The 26,464-nt window shown below is 36.9% G+C and overlaps 1 protein-coding gene across 2 annotated transcripts in view; it reads right to left on the bottom strand.

Moving 5' to 3' along the window:
• The window catches only part of STAG1 (STAG1 cohesin complex component), a 459,794-nt gene that overhangs the window by 81,403 nt on the left and 351,927 nt on the right, over positions 1–26,464 (bottom strand). For both annotated transcript variants that reach the window (XM_007457539.1, XM_007457540.1), the window contains exons 11-14: positions 21,619–21,717; positions 21,037–21,116; positions 14,987–15,094; positions 11,898–12,012 (exon numbers count right to left, since the gene is read on the bottom strand). In XM_007457539.1, the coding sequence (XP_007457601.1) occupies positions 11,898–12,012; positions 14,987–15,094; positions 21,037–21,116; positions 21,619–21,717 (402 nt within the window). The remainder of the gene's footprint in view (positions 1–11,897; positions 12,013–14,986; positions 15,095–21,036; positions 21,117–21,618; positions 21,718–26,464) is intronic.

Raw genomic sequence — 26,464 nt, 5'->3', positions numbered from 1 at the left:
GCACACAGGCCTCTCACTGTTGTGGCCCCTCCCGTCGCGGAGCACAGGCTCCGGACGCGCAGGCTCAGCGGCCATGGCCCACGGGCCCAGCCACTCCGCGGCATGTGGGGCATGCGGGATCCTCCCGGACCGGGGCACGAACCTCTGTCCCCTGCATCGGCAGGCGGACTCCCAACCACTGCGCCAGCAGGGAAGCCCTCTCTCATACTTTTCATTTCTTTCCTCTTTTGCACTACTTCCTGTAAAAATCCAAATCTTTGGTTATGTCTATTCATGTCATTTAATAATCCACCTCTCACCTACATTTTGGAATTCATGTTTTTAATTTCTAAGGGGCCTCTTCCTCTTTCATAATTGCTTCTTCTTATATTTGGGGGCATTAATCAAAAATTTTCATCAGGGGCTTCCCTGGTGGCACAGTAGTTAAGAATCCACCTGCCAATGCAGGGGACACAGGTTCAAGCCCTGGTCTAGGAAGAACCCACATGCCGCAGAGCAACTAAGCCCATGCGCCACAACTACTGAGCCTGCGCTCTAGAGCAGTGAGCCACAACTACTTAGTCTGCGTCACACAACTACTCAAGCCTGTGCGCCTAGAGCCTGTGCTCCACAACGAGAAGCCCATGCACCGCAATGAAGAGTAGGCCCTGCTCGCTGCAACTAGAGAAAGCCTGCACGCAGCAACGAACACCCAACTCAGCCAAAAATAGTAAATAAATAAAAAACAGATACCTAAAATACCTAAAATTAAAAAAAAAAAATCAGTGTGTTGGGCCTTGTGCTTTTCATGATATTGATTTTTTTCAAGTTTCAGTGTTTCTTGGTTGCCAGTACATATATATTAATGAGTCCAGACTCAAGAATACTAGTAGCTAGAATCCTTTTCTTGAATCTGGTTGCAAGGTCCTGGCTTCCTTGGTTGTGTAAGCAAGTGGAAAAAGGGGATCTATAATCAGGCAGGCTTTTCCTCTAATTGTAGGTAGGCACCTTGCATTTTGAGTGCAGAAGTTCCCTCTCCCTACTGATGGCCATACATATCTGCGGTAGTTATTCACTACTTTGCTTCTCAGACCAGTGTCCACATCCCAAATGCCTGGACCAGCACTTCTGAAGTGAGGAATAAGCTCCTCTAAAGGGCAGACACTTAATTACTACTGACATTTTACTCCTTTCACCAGCCTTTGTTGCTCTGATCTTTAAAGTATTTCAGATTTCTACCAGAAAATTTTGAAAAAATTTTCCCTCTTTTCGTCTCCTGTGGGGGTATGGGTTACTTAACTGGAATTCACAGTCATTTACTTTACAGTTTCCACAAATTCTTCACTGTCCTGGTCAATTGGTGATATCTCATTCATTTTGACTTTTTTATCATGAGGTTTTCAGTTGTATGAGTTGCTGGCACAATTCAAGGCTTTAAATAGTATAATTTCACTAGCATTGGCATTTTTAAGGATGACTTTTCTATGCCTTAAATCAAGGCATATTAAAATTTAACTCAAGAATGTTTTCATTGTTTTAGAAATTTTTTGTGTGTATATTCTCAATATAGATGCTAACTTCTTTGAGCATTTCCTCTTTCTGACTGTAAGGTGGTGGCTTAGTAGAATACTTTCTGTTAACACTAATAACCACTTGTTTCAAACTCAATGTGTATACCAGCAGGACATGATAATGTGTTGGCCCATTTTCTGATTAAGAGTTTCAAATTCACCAGTATAAGCGACAACAATCAGTATAACATGGTCTGTCAGGAACTGGCTTGATATAATATTTATGATACAGTCTTCCTGTCTTGGGGCATGTGTGATGGCCACATAACTTGCTACTCTCAAATCTCTACAAGAAAAGATCCATGTCTGAGAAAAAAAATTTTTAACGTGGCCAATAGGGTAAAAGGTTACAACTGCCTTTCAGACATTTCATACCAAGGACCTTCTATTGGTAGCAAAAGATGAAGCTATAAGAAGGAAGGCCTTGAAGCATTCTCGATGGCTATAAAAAAAACCTGGGATTCAAAAGGATCTGGAGGGCTTCCTTGGTGGCACAGTGGCTAAGGATCCACCTGCCAAGCTCTTTGGTGGGGCTAATGGTGGACCTTGGGAGGGCTCATGCCAAAGAGTACTTCCCAGAATTTCTGCTGCCAGATCTTTGTCCACGTGGTGAGCCAAAGCTGCCTCCTGCCTCTGCAGGAGATGCTCCAACACTAGCCACCCAGTTTCCAGATATATGCAGGTCAATGGACTGACTCAGCCTGACCTCCTGCCACATCCCTCTGAGGGTCTGTGCCATTGGTCAGCACTTCGCCCTGAAGGAGGTGGGCTCACCATCAGTCTAGGTGTGTGTAGTGGAAATTGGGACAACCATCCTGCCACAGGTACATGTGGCTGACAGGGCCTTGGTGCTCCGGCCGGGTGACAGGCCTGAACCTCTGAGGTGGGAGAGCCAAGTTCAGGATACTGGACCACCAGAGACCTCCCGGCCCCATGTAATATCAATCGGCAAGAGCTCTCCAAGAGATTTCCATCTCAACATGAAGACCCAACTCCACTCAAGGACCAACAAGCTCCAGTGCTCGACACCCCATGCCAAACAACTAGCAAGAAAGGAACACAACACCACCCATTAGCAGAGAAGCTGCCTAAAGTCATAATAAGTTCAGATACCCAAAAACACACCAAGGGACGTGGTCTTGCCCACCAGAAAGACAAGATCCAGCCTCATTGACTAGAACACAGGCGCTACTCCCCTCCACCAGGAAACCTACACAACCCACTGAACCAACCTTACCCATTGGGGGCAGACACCAAAAACAGGAACTATGAACATGCAGCCTGTGAAAAGGAGACCCTGAACACAGTGAGTTAAGTAAAATGAGAAGAAAGAGAAATATGCAGCAGATGAAGGAGCAAAGTAAAACTGACCAGCCCAAACAAATGAAGAGGAAATAGGCAGCCTACCTGAAAAAGAATTCAGAGTAATGAGAGTAAAGATTATCCAAAATCTTGGAAATAGAATGGAGAAAATACAAGAAATGTTTAACAAGGACCTAGAAGAACTAAAGAGCAAACAAACAATGATGAACAACAAAATAAATGAAATTAAAAATTCTCCAGAAGGAATCAACAGCAGAAAAACTGAGGCAGAAGAACGGATAAGTGACCTGGAAGATAAAATAGTGGAAATAACTACTGCAGGGCAGAATAAAGAATGAAAAGAATTGAGGGCAGTCTCAGAGACCTTTGGGACAACATAAACACACCAATATTAGAATTATAGGGGTCCCAGAAGAAGAAGAGAAAAACAAAGGGACTGAGAAAATATCTGAAGAGATTATACTGGAAAACTTCCCTAAGATGGGAGAGGAAATAGTTAATCAAGTCCAGGAAGCACAGAGAGTCCCATACAGGATAAATCCAAGGAGGAACATGCCAAGACACATATATATCAAACTGTCAAAAATTAAATACAAAGAAAAAATATTAAAAGCAGCAAGGGAAAAGCAACACATAACATACAAGGGAATCCCCATAAGGTAAACAGCAGATCTTTCAGCAGAAACTCTGCAAGCCAGAAGGGAGTGGGAGGACATATTTAAAATGATGAAAGGATAAAACCTACAACTGAGATTATTATACCCAGCAAGGATCTCATTCACATTCTACTGAGAAATTAACACCTTTACAGACAAGCAAACACTATGAGAATTCAGAACCACAAAACCAGCTTTACAACAAATGCTAAAGGAACTTCTCTAGGCAGGAAACACAAGAGAGGGAAAGACCTATAATAACAACCCAAAATAATTAGGAAAATGGTAATAGGAACACATATATCAATAATTACCTTAAATGTAAATGGATTAAATGCTCCCATCAAAAGACACAGACTGGGGCTTCTCTGGTGGCACAGTGGTGGAGAGTCCGCCTGCTGATGCAGGGGACACGGGTTCATGCCCCGGTCCGGGAGGATCCCAAATGCCGCGGAGCGGCTGGGCCCGAGAGCCATGGCTGCTGAGTCTGCGCATCCGGAGCTTGTGCTCCGCAACAGGAGGGGCCACAACAGTGAGAGGCCCGAGTACCGCAAAAAAAAAAAGAGGACACAGACTGGCTGAATGGATATAAAAACAAGACCGGTATATATGCTGTCTACAAGAGACCACTACAGACCTAGGGACACATACAAACTAAAAGTGAGAGCATGGAAAAAGATATTCCATGCAAATGGAAATCAAAAGAAAGCTGGAGTAGCAATTCTCATATGAGACAAAATAAGACTTTAAAATAAAGACTATTACAAGAGACAAAGGACAGTACATAATGATCAAGGGATTGATCCAAGAACAAGATGTAACAATTATAAATATTTATGCACCCAACATAGGAGTACCTCAATACATAAGGCAAATGCTAACAGCCATAAAAGGGGAAATCAACAGTAACACAATAATAGTAGGGGAGTTTAACACCCCACTTTCACCAATGGACAGATCATCCAAAATGAAAATAAATAAGGAAACACAAGCTATAAATAACACATTAAACAAGATGGACTTGTTATTTACAGGACATTCCATCCAAAAACAACCTAATACACTTTCTTCTCAAGTGCTCATGGAACATTCTCCAGGATATACCATATTTTGGGTCACAAATCAAGCCTTGGTAAATTTAAGAAAATTGAAATCGTATCAAATATCTTTGCCAACTGCTTTGCTATGAGACCAGATATCAATTACAGGAAAAAAACAGTAAAAAGTACAAACACAAGAAGGCTAAACAATACGCTACTAAATAACCAAGAGATCACTGAAGAAATCAAAGAGGAAACCAAAGTATGCCTATAAACAAATGCAGCAAAAGCAGTTCTAAGAGGGAGGTTTATAGCAATACAATCTCACCTCAGGAAAAAAGAAGAATCTGAAGTAAACAACCTAACTTTATACCTAAAACAATTAGAGAAAGAAGAACAAAAAAACCCCCCAAAGTTTGCAGAAGCAAAGAAATAAAGATCACATAAGAAATAAATGAAAAAGAAATGAAGGAAACAATAGCAAAGATAAATAAAACTAAAAGCTGGTCCTTTGAGAAGATAAACAAAATTGATAAACCATTAGCCAGACTCATCAAGAAAAAATTGGAGAAGACCTAAATCCACAGAATTAGAAATGTAAAAGGAGAAGTAACAAATGACACTGCAGAAGTACAAAGGATCATGAGAGATTACGACAAGCAACTATATGCCAATACAATGGACAACCTGGAAGAAATGGACAAATTCTTAGAAAAGTACAACCTTCTGAGACTAAAGCAGGAAGATATAGAAAATATAAACAGACCAATCACAAGCACTGAAACTGAAACTCTGATTAAAAATATTCCAACAAACAAAAGCCCAGGACCAGATGGCTTCACAGGCAAATTCTATCAAACATTTAGAGAAGAGCTAACACCTATCCTTCTCAAACTCTTCCAAAATATAGCAGAGGGAGGAACACTCCCAAACTTATTCTATGAAGCCACCGTCACCCTGATACCAAAACCAGACAAAGATGGCACAAAAAAAAGAAAACTACAGACCAATATCACTGATGAACATAGATGCAAAAATCCTCAACAAAATACTAGTAAACATACTCCAACAGCACATTAAAAGGATCATACACCATGATCAAGTGGGGTTTATTCCAGGAATGCAAGGATTCTTCAATATAGGCAAATCAATCAATGTGATACACCATATTAACAAACTGAAGGATAAAAACCATATGATCATCTCAATAGATGCAGAAAAAGCTTTCGATAAAATTCAACACCCATTTATGATAAAAACCCTCTAGAAAGTAGGTAGAGAGGGAACTTATCTCCACATAATAAAGGCCATATATGACAAACCCACAGCCAACATCGTTCTCAATGGTGAAAAACTGAAACCATTTCCACTAAGATCGGGAACAAGACAAGGCTGCACACTCTCACCACTATTATTCAACATAGTTTTGGAAATCCAAATCAGAAAAGTAAACTGTCACTGTTTGCAGATGACATCATACTACACATAGAGAATCCTAAAGATGCTACCAGAAAACTACTAATCAATGAATTTGGTAAAGTAGCGGGATACAAAATTAATGCACAGAAGTCTCTTGCATTCCTATACAATAATGATGAAAAATCTGAAAGAGAAAATAAGGAACTGCTCAAAAAGAATAAAATACTTAGGAATAAACCTAGCTAAGGAGACAAAAGACCTGTTTGTAGAAAACTGTAAGACACTGATGGAAGAAATTAAAGATGATACAAATAGATGGAGAGATACACCATGGTCTTGGATTGGAAGAATCAACACTGTGCAAATGACTCTACTACCAAAAGCAATCTACAGATTCAATGCAATTCCTATCAAACTATCAATGGCATTTTTGACAGAACTGGATAAAAAATTTCACAATTTATATGGAAACACAAAAGACCCCAAATAGCCAAAGCAATCTTCAGAAAGAAAAATGGAGCTAGAGGAATCAGGCTCCCTGACTTCAGACTATACTACAAAGCTACAGTAATCAAGACAGTATGGTATTGGCACAAAAACAGAAATATAGATCAATGGAACAGGATAGAAAGCCCAGAGATAAACCCATGCACATATGGTCGTCTTCTCTTTGATAAAGGAGGCAACAATATACAATGGAGAAAAGACAGCCTCTTCAATAAGTGGTGCTGGGAAACTGGACAGGTACATGTAAAAGAATGAAATTAGAACACTCCCTAACACCATACACAAAAATAAACTCAAAATGGATTAAAGACCTAAATGTAAGGCCGGACACTATCAAACTCTTAGAGGAAAACACAGGCAGAACACTCTGTAACAAAAATCACAGCAAGATCCTTTTTGACCCACCTTCTAGAGAAATGGAAATAAAAACAAAAATAAACAAATGGGACCTAATGAAACTTCAAAGCTTTTGCACAGCAAAGGAAACCATAAACAAGACCAAAAGACAACCCTCAGAATGGGAGAAAATATTTGCAAATGAAGCAACTGACAAAGGATTAATCTCCAAACTTTACAAGTAGGTCATTTAGCTCAATATTAAAAAAACAAACAACCTAATCCAAAAATGGGCAGAAGACCTAAATAGACATTTCTCCAAAGAAGATATACAAACTGCCAACAAACACATGAAAGAATGCTCAACATCATTAATCATTAGAGAAATGAAAATCAAAACTACAATGAGGTATCATCTCACACCAGTTAGAATGGCCATCATCAAAAAATCTAGAAACAATAAATGCTGGAGAGGGTGTGGAGAAAAGGGAACACTCTTGCACTGCTGGTGGGAATGTGAATTGGTACAGCCACTATGGAGAACAGTATGGAGGTTCCTTAAAAAACTACAAATAGAGCTACCATACGACCCAGCAATCCCACTGCTGGGCATATACCCTGAGAAAACCATAACTTGAAAAGAATCATGTACCACACTGTTCACTGCAGCACTATTTACCATAGCCAGGACATGGAAGCAACCTAAGTGTCCACTGACAGATGAATGGATAAAGAAGATGTTGCACATATATACAATCAAATATTACTCAGCCATAAAAAGGAAATGAAATTGCATTATTTGTAGTGAGATGGATGGACTTAGAGTCTGTCATACAGAGTGAAATAAGTCAGAAATAGAAAAACAAATACCGTATGCTAACACACACACACACACACACACACACACACACACACATGGAATTAAAAATAAAATGTTCTGAAGATCCTAGGGGCAGGTCAGGAATAAAGACGCAGACGCAGAGAATGGACTTGAGGACACGGGGTGGGGAAACGGTAAGCTGGGACGAAGTGAGAGAGTGCCATGGACATATATACAATACCAAATGTAAAACAGATAGTTAGTGGGAAGCAGCTACATAGCACAGGGAGATCAGCTCCATGCTTTGTGACCACCTAGAGGTGTGGGATAGGGAAGGTGGGAGGGAGATGCAAGAGGGAGGGGATATGGGGATATATGTATATGTATAGCTGATTCACTTTGTTATACAGCAGAAACGAACACAACATTGTAAAGCAATTATACCCCAATAAAGATGTTAAAAAAAAAAAGAATCCGCCTTCCCATGCAGGCGACACAGGTTCGAGACCTGGTTTGGGAAGCTCCCACATGCCATGGTGCCACTAAGCCCGTGCGCTACAAGTACTGAAGACCTTGTGCCTGGAGCCCGTGCTCCGCGACAAGAGAAGCCCCTGCTCAATGCAACTAGAGAAAGCCTGTGGCAGCAACGAAGCCACAATGCAGCCAAAAAGAAACAAATAAATAAAATAAATTTATTTTTTTAAAAAAAGGATCTGGAACCCTAACAACAACACAAAAGTTTACTTTCTAAACGCAGTTTTTCGTAACATAATTTCATAAAAGCAGCATGAAAATCAGGCATTTGCAAGCATTCTTTGTACTCCTTGGGAATTAGATGAACAAAACAGGTGTAGCTCATTAATGGAGAAGAGTCATTGTATAGCAAATAGATAATCAGAATTATATTAAAATTTTTGTATAAATTATATAACATAAATTAAAATTATATTTATTGTCTAGGTGAACTTTACCTTGCTATATCTAAGTATAATTTATTTTATAGGGTGTCCTCTAATCCCGTATATAACAAACTAATCTCATTTTCCTGGTGACTTTATTTACAATTTTCTGGGTGTGTTACCATTTATCTTTAATTGGCTTCAAGGTTACTCATAAATATTTTACCTCATGTTTTTTCTGCCCTGCTCACTTCTCTGTCAAATAGTTAAATACACTAAAGGAGTTCACTGTATAATGGAATCTTACATTTATTCCTTTTATGGAAAATCATTTACAGTGCAAATAACCATTCCAAATTATTGAGCCTAAAATTTCTAAATACTGTTATATTGGCTTTTATTCTCTGCACAAGCAGAGCCAGTTATTGGTGAAGCTTGAAGAACATATTAAAAAAGAACCCCCAAAAGTTAATACTCTGGGGAAATTTCCTGGTTATATCAATAATATGTCTGTTAACTTTCTGTCTTAAATTACTGTCATAATGCACCTCATCATTCCATATGCCTAGAAGGACAGTTACCATACTTCTAGATTGTCCAGAAATGTTCTGGGTTATGATTAGTGCTTTGGAATAATTATTAATAGCATCCTTGTCACTCTGAAAAGCATCACAGCTTGTACAGGAAATATTATGGTCACATTACATAGAGGGAAATATGGACTCATCACATGCAAGTACCATTTATCCTACTATATGGCATGTATCTCAAATACACAAGGTATTTTTTCACTTGAAACCAATGAGTACTAAAAAGGAAAGAAAAACTAGGCAGATCTCTTAATCTCTATCATCTCACCTATAATTCCCATATAAAAGAGGACTACTACTCCATGGACTACAAACCTCTCTCAATTCAACACTTTAGAATTCTATTACTAATATGTTACTATTTAACATCCGAGTAAAACAAAGGAATAGGAATGATTTTCAATTCAGTTAATTCTAGTTAACTGATCAGTAATCATCTATAAGCTGGACTTATTCTACTTTATGATTTCTAAGGTCTCTTTCAATTCAACTTTTTATGAGTCTAAAATATTACTGAAACACACATTACAGTAAAACAAGAGGAATTCAGAATAAGACAATCAGAATCCCACCGTATTATAAGAATATGGCTTTAATAAGCATTCAGCTCCAGGTGTACACAAGAAACCCTTAAGTATGATTTGCAGTTGTTTTTGCAGCTGACAAGAATGCCACAGAGAACTGGCAAATATATTTTAATGTTCTTGTAACACTTTAGTAAACAGCAGCAAACACACGAAACAGCAGTACCATTTGAAATATAGAGCAGTAATACACATCACAAATTATTGCTTTATATAGAAGATGAAACTGTTTAAAACTAAGTACTTATGGATTTTAATATATCAAAAAGTAAAGTCCTTGGGCTTTCAGAGATCTAAAACATTTTCTATCAATTAATAATCAAGTTAAAGTAGCCTGATCATCATATTCCCTAAACTTTTCAGCAGTTTAAATAGTATATGTGTGTCTCATCCCTATCAAATTTTCAAATTACTGTTGCTGTTAAAGTCAAATTTTTAAATATGACTTGATTGTTGCAAAATACTTTTAATCCCATTTCTTTTAAACCTAAAGGGCTAAAGATTTAATTTGAATTGTCTACCACAAGTGTGATATTTATTAAGTACTTAGTGTTTTACCTTAAACATTCACAAACATCTGTATTTTACTCCATAATATATCCACACTTGCTTTGTTAAGAAAATAATGCTTTAAACCCTTACTATGGAAAGTGTGGTCCCTGGACTTCTGGTCCAGAAGCATAAACATCACCTAGGAGCTGGTTAGAAAGGCAGCATCTCAGACCCCAACCCAGAGCTACTGAATCAGAACTGGCATTTTAACAAGATCCCACGTAACTTGTATACACATTTAAAACACTGTTCTTAAATTCTTAAACACGTCCTTTACTCAAACGTAACTCTCCAGCTGGTTTTGTTTCTGACTTTATTCTTTCTCTATCTGTTCCCAACTCACTTAAAAGATACCGGGAATTCCTTCACCACTTTACCACTTTTCTGGCTTTGCTTTGCCCAAACGCCAGTCTTTCCACTGAGTAAGTTCTTACATGTCTCTCTGATTTTAATTTTCTTATAGACTGCCTGTTTGTCTCTCTATTCCTCATTCCTACAGGGTTTCTCCAGCACTTTCAAACTTGAGCATACAGTCTCAAGTTTTTCTTCTTCCTGGACATTCCAATACAAACCAAAAATACTCTTTTCCCAAGTAAAGTTCAGGGTCCTAGATTTCCAGGTTTTCGCCACCTTTTTTGCAACTCTGTTCCCACTCACTTATAAGCCAACAGGTTTGTTCATTCAGGGGGTCTTTAGGTTTAGTTTGCCATTCCCCCAATGTCATACCAGCAGTAAGAAATACAGTTCTAATATCAAAGAACATTTAAGTGGGCAAACCAAAGTTCACTTGTGCAAACAGATTTAGATAGATAATATGTTATGGATATTAACTGTTTAATTGATAAACTGACATGGAAATGTCACATGGAATTACTACTATGGATTTGTAAAACTACTAATTTACATCTAAATTCATATTTTTCTTTCTCCTTAAATAACATAATTTTCAAACAAGATAGAACTAATGGTTTTAATAGCTTGACAATGTTCATGAACTGTTTAAATAATATAATGTGGTTTTTTTTTTTTGGGCCATGCCACGCAGCTTGCAGGATCTTAGTTCCCTGACCAGGGATTGAACCTGGGCCTTCGGCAGTGAAACCACGGAGTCCTAACCACAGAACTTCCAGGGAATTCCCTAAATAATATAATATAAAAGGTATGGGCAAAAATTCAAGAAAAAAAAAAAGCAACAATAAAAAGTATGTAGTATAACAATGCAATACTATAAAACTTTAAAAATTGCTAGCCTATATTCAGTGTTAATCCACACCTGCATACATATTCCCACAAAAGGTAAAGTACTGATTCCATAATCATAAAATCAAATCCGTGGAGGCAGGGAATTCCCTGGTGGTCCCAGTGGTTAGGATGCAGGCTTTCACTGCCATGGACCCTGGTTCAATCCCCGGTCAGGGAACTAAGGTCCCACAAGCCACGTGTCACAGCCAAAAAAAAAAAAACAAAGAAAATATCCATGGAGTCAGTTTTGTAAGAAACAGGCTTGTCTTCATTTGATTAAAAAATATCGTTAATTACAATGAATTAAACAACAATTTTATTTAAAATGTAATCTAATGTTAAAACAAAAACAAAATAAAGAATTATGTTAAAAATTTACCTCACTTTCAAGAAAGAAAAGAACCAGCATCCTAATAAGGTTCCCATTTGGACTGTTCCTCCCCCTCCTCTTTGCTAATGCTTCTTCTGCTTGTGGGTCATGTCTGCTAAATAGCCTGGAAATAAGTAACAAAACAAGAGCTTTACAAATTTACATGGATATGAATTTTAGTCTTTTCCTTCAATGTATAAATTATTTCAGTGTTAAAAAAAAGGAAACAGTATCAGAGATCAGGTTACTGATTTGTTTCAACACAAGTATGTAACTGATGTTTTTATAGGTCAAAAAGTGGTTAGATCTAAACAATTTCATACAGTTCAACTATACATAAAGTGTAAAAGAAAGCTTTTTTTTACTGATGACTAATCAATGTTCAAATCTTTATGAAAAACAAACTTTTTATTCTCTATGATAGATACTAAAGTATGTAATTTTAAATAGAGTTCTATTTTCTTAAATATCCATTTTACAGTCATGTAATTATAGAATTTAACCAAAGGCTCCAGCAATAATGGTAAAAATTCAGACTTTTAATCATGATTTACTTCTTCCACTATCTTCTGTTTACTAACTTATTACCTAGAAACAGTATTCAACAACCCAACAGTATTGAGTAAAATGAAAGAAACATTAAATTTATAAAAAATACTACTTAGTGGCAAAACTTCTAGAATATGGCAAAGAAATGACTTGAAAATTTTAATTTGCTAAGAAGACTTATTCTAACAAAACGTAAGGACTACTCAAGGTGCCTTACTCCCAGGTATTGCTCCAGGTAAAAGGGATATAATACTGAACAAAGACAAAATCCCTATTCTCATTGAGCTCTCACTCTAGTGGTTGGAGGTAAACAGTAGATCAATATATACCACCTCAGGTGTTACAAGGAAATACAACGGTCTAGGAATAGGAATATAGAGTGCTAGTTTAGACATGGAAGTCATAGTAGGCCTCTCAGATGAGAGGCTAAATAATTGAATAAAATAAGAAAAACTTCATGTGACATAAAATATAAACCAATTTCAAGCAGAAAATGAGTATTGAGAAACTATTTTTGGAGGGAAGGGGAAAGTATATGGCAGGGGGTATAAAAGACTAGAGTATTATCTTGAAGCTATATCTGCACAGCTATCAGACTGGTTTAAGAGAAAGTTTATTTGGGTGGCTTTCAGAGGTGGGGGGCAAATGGAAAATATGAGAGTCCTTTACACTAAAATGTACAAATTTAAATAATTGCATTCACTGTATATAAGGCACTGAGTAATTAGCTTAATTTTTCTAATATTAAACTGTAGAATTTTCAATGACATTAAAACATTCATTTCAGATACATTTTACCATTTTTTGGATGCTTGGTATAGCTTAATACACTAGACTAAAAAACAGACTAAGTCTATGTGCATGCACACATTTTTTTTTTTAAACTTTATCATGGAATTCTGGGGCTAGTCTACAGTTTAACTTGTTAAGATTTTAACAGATCACAATATTAAATGGTGGGAAAATGCTGAAAGAGATCATTAAGAATCAAAAGTTCTCAAACTGAATGTTTTCAGGGCAGGGGCATAAAACAAGCTTATGAAGTGATGAAGCTTTCATTTGCATAGGAATTGACTTCCTTTTCACAAAGAAATAAAAAATAATGGCAGCTTACATTTGTCAATTTTTACATAAAATATTATAATTTAAAATTCTTTAGCAAGGGTTTCAAACTTACAAAAACACAACACAAATAAAATTAAATATATCCAAAGGCTCTTTCTGATTACAGTGCTGCCAGTTTATGGCCTCTATTCTGTAGCTGACCAGCCTTTTTAGTCTATCTTTTCTTTGAAACTATAGAAGCAATAATTCTTTCTAAAAAACCACAAAGCTTTTTGAAAAGTTAAGTAGAGAACAGAGTAGACAGAGTAGAATTTATTACTAGAATACAATAAAAAAGGAAGGGAAGTGAAGACTACAGTATACCCTTGATATTTGTGATAGACAACACCTCAAGATAAATATGGAAATAGCATTATTCTTTATTAGCCAATGATGTCAGAGTCACTGGCAAAGTCAATATCTTATTTTAAAAGTCATGCCTAAAAATTCTGACTTTCTTCCTCACTTTCATTACCAGCATGCCCTACTAGCCAGCTTCCTTCTTAAAGATTTTTCACATAGAAACAACTTTTTCTCACTTTGAGAGGTACCACTGAGTAAAGAGCAGTTTGTGGCTGCAGCACTGAGTTGCTGATGCTGGATGGAGGGCCAGCCCTGCTCATTATCAAAGTTAATCATCCATGTACAACAGTTGCCCAGTGCATGATTTACATCTGTGCTTAGCATAATTACAAATCACAACATGTAATGGACTTCTGGGTTCACCTGTCAAAGTCACTAAGTTAAATCTATGAACAAAAACAAAAACAAAGCAAAACATCCCCTTGCCCAAGAATATGTTTACATTTTAAGAATGAATTAATCTACTAATAAATTATATAACATACACAGTAGACCATGATCAAAAATATATTTCATAAGAATGTTTAATTATATTCATAAACTCTCACTAGCGCTATGCTTTGTCAAAAAAATAGATGAGATTTTGCTTTTAAACTGTAACTGCATATATAATTTTTAGCATCATTATGGATTACTGATTAAAATAATCCTCATCCTGACAGAATGGAGAAAAATGAAAATTTGGGAGGCGTTTTGAGGATATTTAAATTACCAATGTTGAGAAGATGAGAACTCAGAATTTTAAAAGGGAAAAAAATTTGGTGAAATAAAATATCAGTTACTTAGGGGAGTCTTTATAAACTTCAAGCACTTCTCCTTTCTCCACTCACATGCCTAAGCTGACTAGCTGAGAACCATCCTTTTAGATTTCAGGTCAAAGGAATATATCACAATGGACATCATTCTCAGGGATGTGATTCATGATGTGCATGTAGGTGTGAGAATATTATAGCCCCCAGAACTTGGGGCAATGGCCACTTCTAGCACTGTTTTCAGTCACTATTACTTTCTTTCATTAACTGTAAAACAACGACAAAACAACATATGAAAGTGGAACCTGGTTTCAAAGAGAATTAACTCACTTTTTGTGAAGGAATTCTCCAGCTGCCACAGCAACAGGGCGATGTGCTGAGTATACCAAGTGGTAAACATTTTCACAGTCTTCATTGGAAAGAGCTTCTTCACTTCCACTGAAAAATTCAGAAAGTAACACTGAGTCAAAAATATTTACTGTCAGCTCTACCTTGATTAATATTTTGTAAGGTTCTTTATAAAAGCTCAAGCATGCTGACTTTATTTTCCTCTCTTTTTAGTCTGACTTTGAAAATAATATTTCTCTTTAACTATAAAAAACACTTAATTGTTATATAAAATTCAGAAAATACAGATAACACAAGAAAATAAAATGTCCACATTTCTTCCCATACACACCTATGGACAATGAGTATTAGTACCTTGGAATATATATTAGCCCAGTTTAGCTCAATTTCTTTAAATGTGCATAAGATTTTTGTTAATAGGCACTGGTCATGTATTTGCCCCTGTTTTACAGAGTTAAATTATTATTTTACTATGTAACTCTTTCCAGAACTGTCTATTTTAAATTATAGTTTATCACAATATTTACAATACTATTTAGTCTTCTTCCTATGTAAAATGGATTCACTAGTCATAACCACTCCTCTATTAACACAAATTTCCCACCTTTCTATTCATGTATTCTTAAAGTTTGAACCTTTTCTTGGTTTGCTGGAATGTATCTTTAAGTACTTTTTTCCCAAAGAGGGAACATCTAGTTCCTGATTATTAACATGATTAAAAATGTCTGACAGGATTATAGATTAATGACTAGATGACTACAGAATTCTTGGGCTGTACAGGTTCTTGACAAGATGTAGGGGTATAAACTCATTCTCTGGAGATGCCTAGAGGTTAGGAGGAGATCGAGGGATCTGACAAATATAAATTAGAATGACCTTTGCAGTAGAATAAGGTAGCTGCATCACAGTATAAGGGAGAAACTTTAGTTCTCAATGAAAAAGAGCTGAATATCAAGGATGGGAGACAGAAGCATTTTTTAAAGTACACTTTTTTCCCCCTCTCAACAAGGCCTAAGTTTTAACCTCTTCACTTAATTACATGTATATCATCAACTCAATTAGCTAATACCCTCAGGATAAAGTTAAACTCATAGGAAAAAAATTTAACAAGATATCTCAGTAATCTAAGCTCATAAGTGAAAGGAAAGTAATCTATACCAAAAGAAGAATTAACAGATGCAGAGAAAAAGAATTTAAAGATGGTATAACAGGATGTTAAAGGTGAATTAACTTGTCGTTTTGGGGAAGTTCTGGTAGAGAGCCCACAAGCCAAGAAAAATAAAGCCAGATCATTTCATGCAATGCTGTAAGAGGATGGAGAGTTAGTTTTGTGAACCTTAGCTCATTTCTCACCAAAATAATATATAAGTAGACATTAGGAGATTGAGCAATATAATGAGTAGAAATCCATACTTCTTCCATGTTTCCTTTAGGCCAGATATGGAATACTTAAAGGGAGCCAGCCTGGATAGTTTTAAAAGACATTTTGCCCAACAAGACCACCTAAAGGGCAAGCAACTCAAACAGAGGAAACCTGAAAGTCAGGTGCTGAGTCACACAGTAAATAGCCAGAGGAGGCACTGTCCATTCTGGGGAACTTCCCATTGTCACAAATACCTAGAGTGGGGATGAGACAGGAGGGAAAGGGACAGGACACAAAATGCTAGATAATGAAGAAGGGGAACAGCTGTTGGGATGCTAAGATAGGCTAGAACCAGCTCAAACCAAGGTGACTTTGAGAATAGTTGGGTCACTGACCTTTAGCTAATTATACCTTCGTTGAAATACTAAAAATCACTCCCTCTTACACCATGACAGTTCCGAGGAGGACCATAAAAGGTCAAAAAGTAGGCAGTGGTCCAATTCTTGGGAAATCCCCACCCTCCACCAAAATAGCAAGAATATTCCTCCCACTCAGCCTATGAAATTACTTAACCCATAAAAACCTATGACCCCATGCACCTGGGCAAATCTCACCTTCCCAGAAGCCCTGTGCCCTGGAGCCGCTCTTGCCTTCTGAGACAGACCTCATTCTGCCTATAGAATGTGTATCTCTCTAAATAAACTTGCTTTCCCTTTACTATGGTTCGCTCCAGAATTCCTTCCTGTGGGAAGCCAAGGACCCTCACTTGGAGGTCCATCCTAAGGACTTCTGTGGGTTCCAGGATGACATCTCCCTCTCCTGCAAAAGGGAGAGCTCTCTGAGGAATCCATAAAAGGACCAATGTACCTAATGAATTATTAGGTCATCTGACACAGCTGGGGGGCCATAACTATACTTTTATATAAGACATGTTTTGCCCTTATTTCCTCCAATGAAAACAGAAAAAAACCTTAAAAATAGACTTTTGAAACTAGCCAAACCATTTTCTAAATTCATGATGAAAGTATGATTTTTTTTAGCCAAACAAGGTCTTAGATGGTTTGAAAATACTCTTTAAGGAAGTAAACTAGCCTGAAAAGACAATACTGGAGGAGTCTATGAGAGAATTACTCTTCCTTGGAAGTAAGGGAAGAAGTAATATCAAAGCAAAGTTTACTCTTGTCTAAATAGCAATTACTGAAACTAAATAAAAAAGGAAGCAAAAAAAACCAAAAAAGGGTAAAAAAGTAATCCTTAACAATAGATTTTTTTTTTTGCATTACGCGGGCCTCTCACTGTTGTGACCTCTCCCGTTGCGAAGCACAGGCTCCGGATGCACAGGCTCAGTGGCCATGGCTCACGGGCCCAGCCGCTCCGCAGCATGTGGGATCTTCCCGGACCGGGGCATGAACCCGTGTCCCCTGCATCAGCAGGTGGACTCTCAACCACTGCACCACCAGGAAAGCCCAACAATAGATTTTAAACTCTAGACAATTCCAATGAAAAAGACAAGTGGTTGGAGTGTGGGTATTTTTTGTTCAAGGGAAAGACATTGATAAGCTTGTGAAATTTACAAGTAAACTATAACTAGGGGGCATAATAATTTAAAATAGAATTGAAAAGGAAAAAATTCTTCATAAATGACAAGGAAGAATGAGATGTAAGGATAAAGTGAATATTATCAGAAGATGTACGAATCATGAATAGAGAGGTACTGATCTATATACTCTGAAGTATACCAAGCAACAACCGAAAAGGAAAGACAAGTGAACAATAGTAGTTCAAGACTTTAACACATCCTTCTGAAAAAGTAGACAAAAATAAGCAAAGGTATAGATAATTTGAATGACACTAAATAAATTCAAAGTAATGAATATAAATAACTATATACACAACACAGATATGTATTGTTTCTAAACATACTTAGAAAATTCAGAAAATTGACCAAAGTACTCAGAACACATTCTCAAATAATACAATAAAATAGAAAGAACAGCTTTAAACAATCTGATCTAGGGAGAACAAAAATTACTACTGAATAATTTTGATTAAACTGAAAATCATAAAGGTAATCAAAATACTTATCATTGATTGTCTATGAAAATATTCTATGTCCAAATTTTTAGGAGACTAGTAAAGTAGTACTTAAAGGTATATTTGTTACTTTAAATACTATTGTTCAAAAACAAGAAAGAAATAGCTAAAAGGAGCTAGTTCTTTGAAAAGAACAGTAGGATGGACAAACCTCTGCCATGACTGATCAAGAAGAGGATACAAATAAAATGAACGGTGTAAATAACAAAAGAAATAATAAAGTTTTATGAATAAAAATATCATAAGCTATCAAATAATAAAGTTGAAAACTGTGATAAAACTGATATACTATAAAAATCATATGAAAAGCCAAAATTATTACAAGAGGAAATAAAGGTTAACTTAGATAACCACTGAAGAAGTAGAAATGGTAATCAAAGACCTTTCTCTCAAAAGAAACTTAAAGGCTTTCCTGGTGGCGCAGTGGTTGAGAGTCCGCCTGCCGATGCAGGGGACACGGGTTCGTGTCCCGGTCCAGGAAGATCCCACATGCCGCGGAGCGGCTGGGCCTGTGAGCCATGGCTGCTGAGCCTGTGCGTCCGAAGCCTGTGCTCCGCAACGGGAGAGGCCACAACAGTGAGAGGCCTGCGGACCACAAAAAAAAAATAAAAATAAAAAATAAATAAAATAAAATAAGGATAAAAAAAATGTATTTTGATAAATATCAACATCGAGAAGCTGACATACCAATAGCCAAATCATAAAAATAGAATAGCTTGGTGAACAACTTTGAAAAAAAAAAAAAAAAAAAAAAAGAAACTTAAAACTGACATGGCTTTAACCAAAGAATTCTCTCAAAATTTCAAGGAGGAATTAATCTGTCATAGCAAATTTATTTCAGAACAGAAAAAGGGTGAGAAACTACTGAAGATATTTTACAAACAGTATATATCTTGATTTCAAAGTTGGGTAAGGAACAAAAAAAATTATGTCAAATTTACATACAACACAGATGTGAAAATCCTAAATAGGATATTAAATATAACATTGCATTTAAGCAAAATACAATGAAAACAAATATGTCATGTTCAAACAGGATTTATTCTAGAAATGCATGGGTGTAAATTACCATTAGACAAATCTACCAATTTTATTCAGGCTCAACAATGTATGAAAGGAAAATCCCAGAAAACTCAGAATACAAAAGAACTTCTATCATATCAAAAACCTATCTCAGAAATAACTTTAGATGCCTTCCTAGAACAAGAACAAATAAATCCACTATCAGTGATACTTTCATAGTCTTCAAAGTCCTGGCTAATAGAAGTAAACAAGAGAATGAAACAAAAGTTTTAAGGTTAGAAAAGGAGAAGACAGAACTGAAATTGTCTGCAGATCATATAATAATCTACGTAGTAAATTCAATACAATCAAACCGTCAACATGGATAAAAGTTCTAATAGGCTGCACATAAAAGACCAACATAAAAATTAAATGTTTCCTTGCCTTAGCAATAACTAAGTAGAAAATATTTTTAACACTAAATAGTAATCAAATAACAATAAAACCATACAGTATTTAAGAATTAACCTAGTAAATAATGTACAATACCTCTAGGAAAAAATTTAAACCTTATATAAAGACCTAATGAGATCTAAATAAAGCAATACATCATTTTTATGTATAAACAATACATAATTGTAAAAAATTCCATTCTCTCCTAAATTTTTCACAAAATTAAATGCAGTTCTTTGTTTTGGCCATGCTGTGCAGCCTATGGGATCCCAACCAGGGATCGAACCCGTGCCCCCTGCAATGGAAGCGTGGAGTCTTAACCACTGGACCGCCAGGGAAGTCCCTAAATGGAGTTGTAATATTTAAACTCCCAACCAAAGTTTCTGAGGAATTAGACAAAAGTACTTTAAAAATTCATAAAGAAGAAAAAACAAATCCACAAGTAGCTAAGTGGATTTTAAAAAGAAAGACAAAGAAGAAGGAACAAACCACTAAGAGGCCATATTTATAACATACAACATATACTAGAGTATAAAGCCACAATAACAAAGAATATGGTAGTAGAGCAGAAAGAGGTAAAAAGAGATCAAAACAACAACAGACCCTGGCATACATGATGTTTGGTGTATGACAGATATAGCCTCACAAAGTGGGGAGGGGAGGATTTTTAATGACTTTGCCGGCACTTGCATTCTCTCACATAGATTCTTCCTAGTTTTTAGTCAAAGCTCCATAGATGAAACTAACTATTCCTATTTTAACATCTCTATCATATTAATGACACAATTTAAATGCCTTATTTCCTTTCTCCTACTTCTATACCATTCCAAAGAAGCCTATTTGAAAAACCTATCCCTTTGAAGCCTTCTCTCTCTTTAAACAGAAGTATGTTACTTCTCTGATACTGCATAAAAGAACTTTTATGTAAAGAAAATAGACAATATTCAAAATAAAAAACAAAGAGAAAACAAAACATTTTGTTTCAAACCTAACCTTAAAATGTGAAAGTAAAACCTGAAGTGATAAGAATATATATTAGGGTTATATATGCGAAGTACATCAATAATGCTGGGAAAAAACATTAATATATTAGCAGATTAAATTAAAATATTATACTTACTGAAGTATCAGAGTAACCAATCGAATAGCTTCCACAGCAACATCATATTCCTTATCAAGTGTCATTGATACAATGCGATCCTGAAGAAAAGTTATACATCAAACCAACCACGAACAGAAAGTAAGTGGAGACAGATCTGAGGTAATGCCTTTGGGGGAGTTCATGGAAGACTAATGATAGATTAGTCTAATGATGATTAGATTAAATGGAAAGCTTTACTATTGAAACCATATTATCATAGTCCTAGGCACACACCAGGAGGTGTTATAAATGTTTATAATATAAAATCTTTTTCATCAACTGGCATTCTCTAACAGAGACAAACCTGACCTTGCAAAATTAATATAACTATAAAAAAGCTGTCTATGAAAAAAATCTTATTTTAAGCAGGTGAGCCTTCTATTGAAGGTAATGAATAAGAACTCATGTTGGTAATATCTTTTGTAAAGCAGAGATTCATCTATTTAATACAGGTTCATTTAAAGAATATGACCTAAACACTTGTTATGGTAATGTCATTTGCTAAACTAGCTAAAACGAGCATTTTTAAAGTGAAAAAGAAAATAAGCTAAGCATTCTTACCTTGAATCGGTTAGTGAATAGCTCCAATTTGGGGAATAATTCTCTATTGGTATACAGACTTTGTAGAGCTTTCAAACACTTCAGCCTGACTTCTCCTTGCTTCAGAAATACAAACAAAAACACAACAGAAGCAGTCAATTCTATGCCACAAAAGTTGAAAAGATTTTCAAGTCTGTATGAAGACTAAAGTCATTTTCAGCGTAATCATTTAATTTATTTCATATTGTAATTCAACATAAGGTGGAACCAAGCAATTCTATTTGCACTTACATTTAATTAAAAATGCATTAAAAATCCCTTAGTTACTTGAGAGCAAGCTACACCTTTTTCAAATGTGTATCAACTCTGGTTCAACATGAAATACTTCCCACATTATACTGTGGCACTTTGAGAGAATTTTTGACCTATGATTTTAATTAAAGAAGGGTATGTTAATTTGTCCTTCCTGTAGAAAAATCTAATTTCATATTAAAGGGTCATCGTTTATTCATTTCACAAATATTTACTGGATACATTTTACTTTCCAGAAAGAGCAGTTAAGAAAACATGATAAAGGGAAGAATGTTTAAAAACAGAGGCAAAATGATAGAGTGATGTGTCCTGGGGCTGCTATTTACTAGGGAAATATAATAAAATCATTAACTTGGAGTAGAAGGTGTTGGTGATCAAAGTGCATTCCGGGTCATCTAGAAATTTAGCCAACTCTCAAATGATTAAAAAGAGAACAAAGTTTCTGTGTTCAAAAGGCAACATGCTGGGGACTTCCCTGTGGTCCAGTGGGTAAGACTTCACGTTCCCAATGCAGGGGGCCCGGGTTCGATCCTTGGTCAGGGAACTATATCCCACATGCCACAACTAAGAGTTCGCATGCTACAACTAAGAGTTCGCATGCTGGGACTGAGTCCACGTGCTGCAACTAAGAAGGCTCCATGCTGCAACTAGGAGTCCGCATGCCGCAACTAAGAAGCCTGCATGCCGCAACTAAGAGTCCACACGCCCCGACTAAAGATTCCCGCATGCCCCAATGAAGACCTGTGGTAGCCAAAAAAAAAAAAAAAAAAAAAAGCAACACGCTGTAACAGTAGGAGTCCAAGTTTTGGAACCAGACAAAGCTAGATTTCCAATTCTATAGCTTAGTAGCTACATGAGAGATGACAAGTATATTAATCACTCTGATACTCAGTTTTCTCATTTATAAAATATGATACCGACTTCATATGGTTGTTATAAAATTTGAATGCTGGTAAAAGTTTTAACAACTAGCTCTGGGGGATGGGGCCCTGAATTGTTGCACTTACAGATTTGTGTGATGTGATTATTCCCTCCATGGCCAATTTCAAGCTACCAATGATACTGAACTCATATAAGTGAATGGATGTACATAATCACTTTCTTGAAAGCTGATTCAAGGTAGCTTGAGCACACCACTGAATGAGATAATGCTTGCTGGTAAAGTCTCTAGCACACAGGAGATACCTGTGGTAGATGCTGTTGATGCCCCGCCCAGATGTCCAAATCCTAATATACAAGGCTAATCTTCCTGCTTCTTCCTGTATTGACAGTTAATGGCGCTTATCTGCATCTTTCTCTGGAGAATTGACCATGGCTGAAAAGAACCACCTGGTACAAAGATTCCTATGCTCCACCTTGCCTCTCCTGTCCACACCCTTTCCCTCCTTCAGGATGAGGCTCATAGCCAGTGGGGAATGATACAGGAGGGTAAAAGAGCCCACCCTCCTTGCCTCAGGACAGTACAACCTCTGAGGTGCAATTTATTTTTCAAAATTCCTTCTGAGATGATGCTCAGACAAAATTTCTTCTGAAACCACATTTCTGTTAGTGTGTCTCCTGCTTAATCCTATATTCCTCACTTTCTTAGAGGCTTCTCAGGAGAATACAAACTTCAATGTATCACTAGCACAAAAATCTGACTAAGGCTGGGCTTCTAAGGAATGTGACCTGAACAGTTGGTACCAAGAGTAGTCCTAAGAAGCAGACCTCAATGATGGGATTCTGAGGTTGGATCACTTGAAGGAAGGACTACTATGAGGAAGGACTCAATTTCTGGTTGTAAGTGAAGTTAACGATAGTCTCTGACACAGAATAGCAGCCATTTGCTAATTCACCTGCAGGTGAATGGAGATGTGCACTTAGCTTGTACAACATGCCAAGCATTTGAGGGATGAGGGTAGTTAATAACTATAAGGACTATGGACTAAGAACTATGGCTGTCACTGAGATGCTAAACAGAGAAAATGACAGGCTAATTAATCACCAGTTTAAATCAACAACTGGCAACATTTAATGAGATCCTTATCTCCTGCAGATAAAGAGCTGAACATATTGAAGACCAGACCCAGAACTCAATTTTAAGGGTGGCAGAATTTAAGGGACTTTGCATCCCAGGCAAGTCTATGCCAAAATCAGGGCCATATAGGAAACAAGTGCAAGTTCAAAGAATAACTGGTGGATGCAGCTGATAACCTTCAACTCCAAGTTTCCCATGAACTTGTGGGTCTGCAAATAAGTTTCATGTTAGAGGGTAGCATGCCTCCTCCACCCACCCCTCCCCTCGAATATATGGAAACCTCAAGCGAAGCAAGTACCTTAAGGACAATGCTAGTAGCCCTCCTCATGCTCTATACTAACCTTCCCTTGTAGCTCCAAGCTAAGGTCAAATTTCAGCATAGCCCAAATGGGGAAGTACTGGGTCTGCTAAAGGAGGAGAAGGATTATATGCTATAGGTGCTGCAGGAATGGGCCAACTTGAACCAGTAAGAACCAAGAGAGTGTCTGCTGAAGGTACTGGACTGGGGAATGGGAATATCAAACAGGATACGAGAGAGTTTCTGGATATAGGGCACTCTCCCTTGCCTCAGGATTTAAGGCCCATGGAAATGGCCTAACGCATTGCTGGATGACTCCTGGAAAAAGCAACGTTGCATATTAATGAAATAAGAGATCCGAGAATCGTGGCAGACTATGAAGAAAGGCATTTAAAACACAGTAAAGTAAAGCATGCCATAAAGGATCTGTTGTATAAACTCAGAAGACCTACTAGTTGAGTATGTTCCTCAGGAGGGCCCAGAGAATATTGTTTACCAAGGCAATAAAGAAAAGACTGGTGATGGGGGCACAGGCATTGCTGAGAAACTCCATAGCAGCTGTATTCTGTAGGCTAGAGCTGGCAATAGGAGATACTCAAACAGAATTTGGCTTCCAGTATAATGAAGATGATGAGATCACAGAACAGCAGAAAGAAGGTAGCATCACCTAACTAGTAGATGCAAGGTGGGCATAATAATTATAATGGGCAGCAATGTTGAAGAGCAGCCCATGGGGATCTATGGAGATGGCTTACGAGATATGGTCTTCCTGGAGGCAAGATGTGGAAAGCCAACAGAAGTATTATGTAATATGTATCTATAATCACAAGAGATCAACAACAGATAAGCAAGACTAAAGACAGCTGACCCAAAGTAAAATCATAACCCCAGATGTAAGACAGCATGTAAGAAGTTTCCTTACTTGTAACTCTAAATTTAAAAACAAGGCCAGAAAAGATGAAATTACTCTATCCATTCAAGTTCACACAGCAAATTATAGGTAGAACAAAGACATCAGTCGAGTTTTATCTACACCTTGTCCAACGATGCCTCCCAATCAACTACTTCTCCTCCCATATCTTGGTTCTTTAATGTACCAAATCTTGGTACATTATAGGGACTTAATTAAATAACTTAATAATAATGTCTAACAATAACTTAGATGAAAAATCCACTTGTATTTTTGTTAATTTCTCTATTTGGGGGCTCTACTGTACTCTGAAGGTATTTCTACTACAAAACATAAATGTTTTGTCGTTTTGCTATTACACAAAAGCTTATTCAGATCTGAATGCTATTTAACAGTGCCTAACCCATAGCTGCTGCTCAATAAATATTTTTGAATGAATAACTATATAATATAAAAATAAGACAACAAACAAAAAAGAAACAGAAAAATAAAATAATTTGTTGAGGGAGAGAGCTGGGCATATTTGTCAGAGACACTAATCTATCAGCATTTTTGCAAAATTATTTTTGAAAAAACTGTTAAGAGCTATAAAAAGTATTGTGTAGCATAATGGCATCATTTCATAATGAGTTGTATTTTAAAGGGACAATTTTCATGCTTCTAGGAGAAAATGCTGATTGTTATTAAAATGCCTATGTATAATGTTAACACCACAATGGGAATAAATGAACCAAATTCAGGTGGCCTGTCAAAGAGTAGATGTGTTTGTATGTGGTGGGGTGAAGGGAGTACAGAGAAGATAGTCTTTGTTGTTATTTTTTGACAATTTTATTGAGACATATTTGACATGCAAAAAACTTCACGTTAGTTTGATGCATTTGGACATATGCATACATGCATGGTACTATTATAATCAAGGCAATAAACATACTCATCACCTCCAAAAGTTTCCTTTTAATACCTCCCCCCATTTTTCATTTGGTAAGAAGAGAAGTCTTGAGAGGGACATTGTTATGTACTATTAGGAAAGAGAGTCTTGTTCATGTAGTCTTTAGACCTCCACTTGGCTCCATAAGAACAGGCCTCAGCCTTGGAACACTCCCTTACCAAGAGATACAGTTGCCAACAAAAAACACCATGGCATGGTAGAATGAAAGGGCTAGGCAGCTGGCTCTGGGGGTGGGGTGGTGATGATGAACTGACTGATGTGCTGGCCTCCCTCTGGCCATATGGGGATAAATAGGGATATTGATAAATCTCTCTGTCAACACGGAAAAGCTGGTGCAATGCATGAGGGTGGAAATGTGAAATGGGTCCTAAAAAGTGTAGG

Source organism: Lipotes vexillifer, unplaced genomic scaffold, assembly GCF_000442215.2.
Source record: "Lipotes vexillifer unplaced genomic scaffold, Lipotes_vexillifer_v1.1 scaffold86, whole genome shotgun sequence".
Taxonomy (NCBI): Eukaryota; Metazoa; Chordata; class Mammalia; order Artiodactyla; family Lipotidae; genus Lipotes; species Lipotes vexillifer.
The sequence above is the reverse complement of the archived record's forward strand: the minus strand, read 5'-3'. Positions and strand labels throughout refer to the sequence as shown.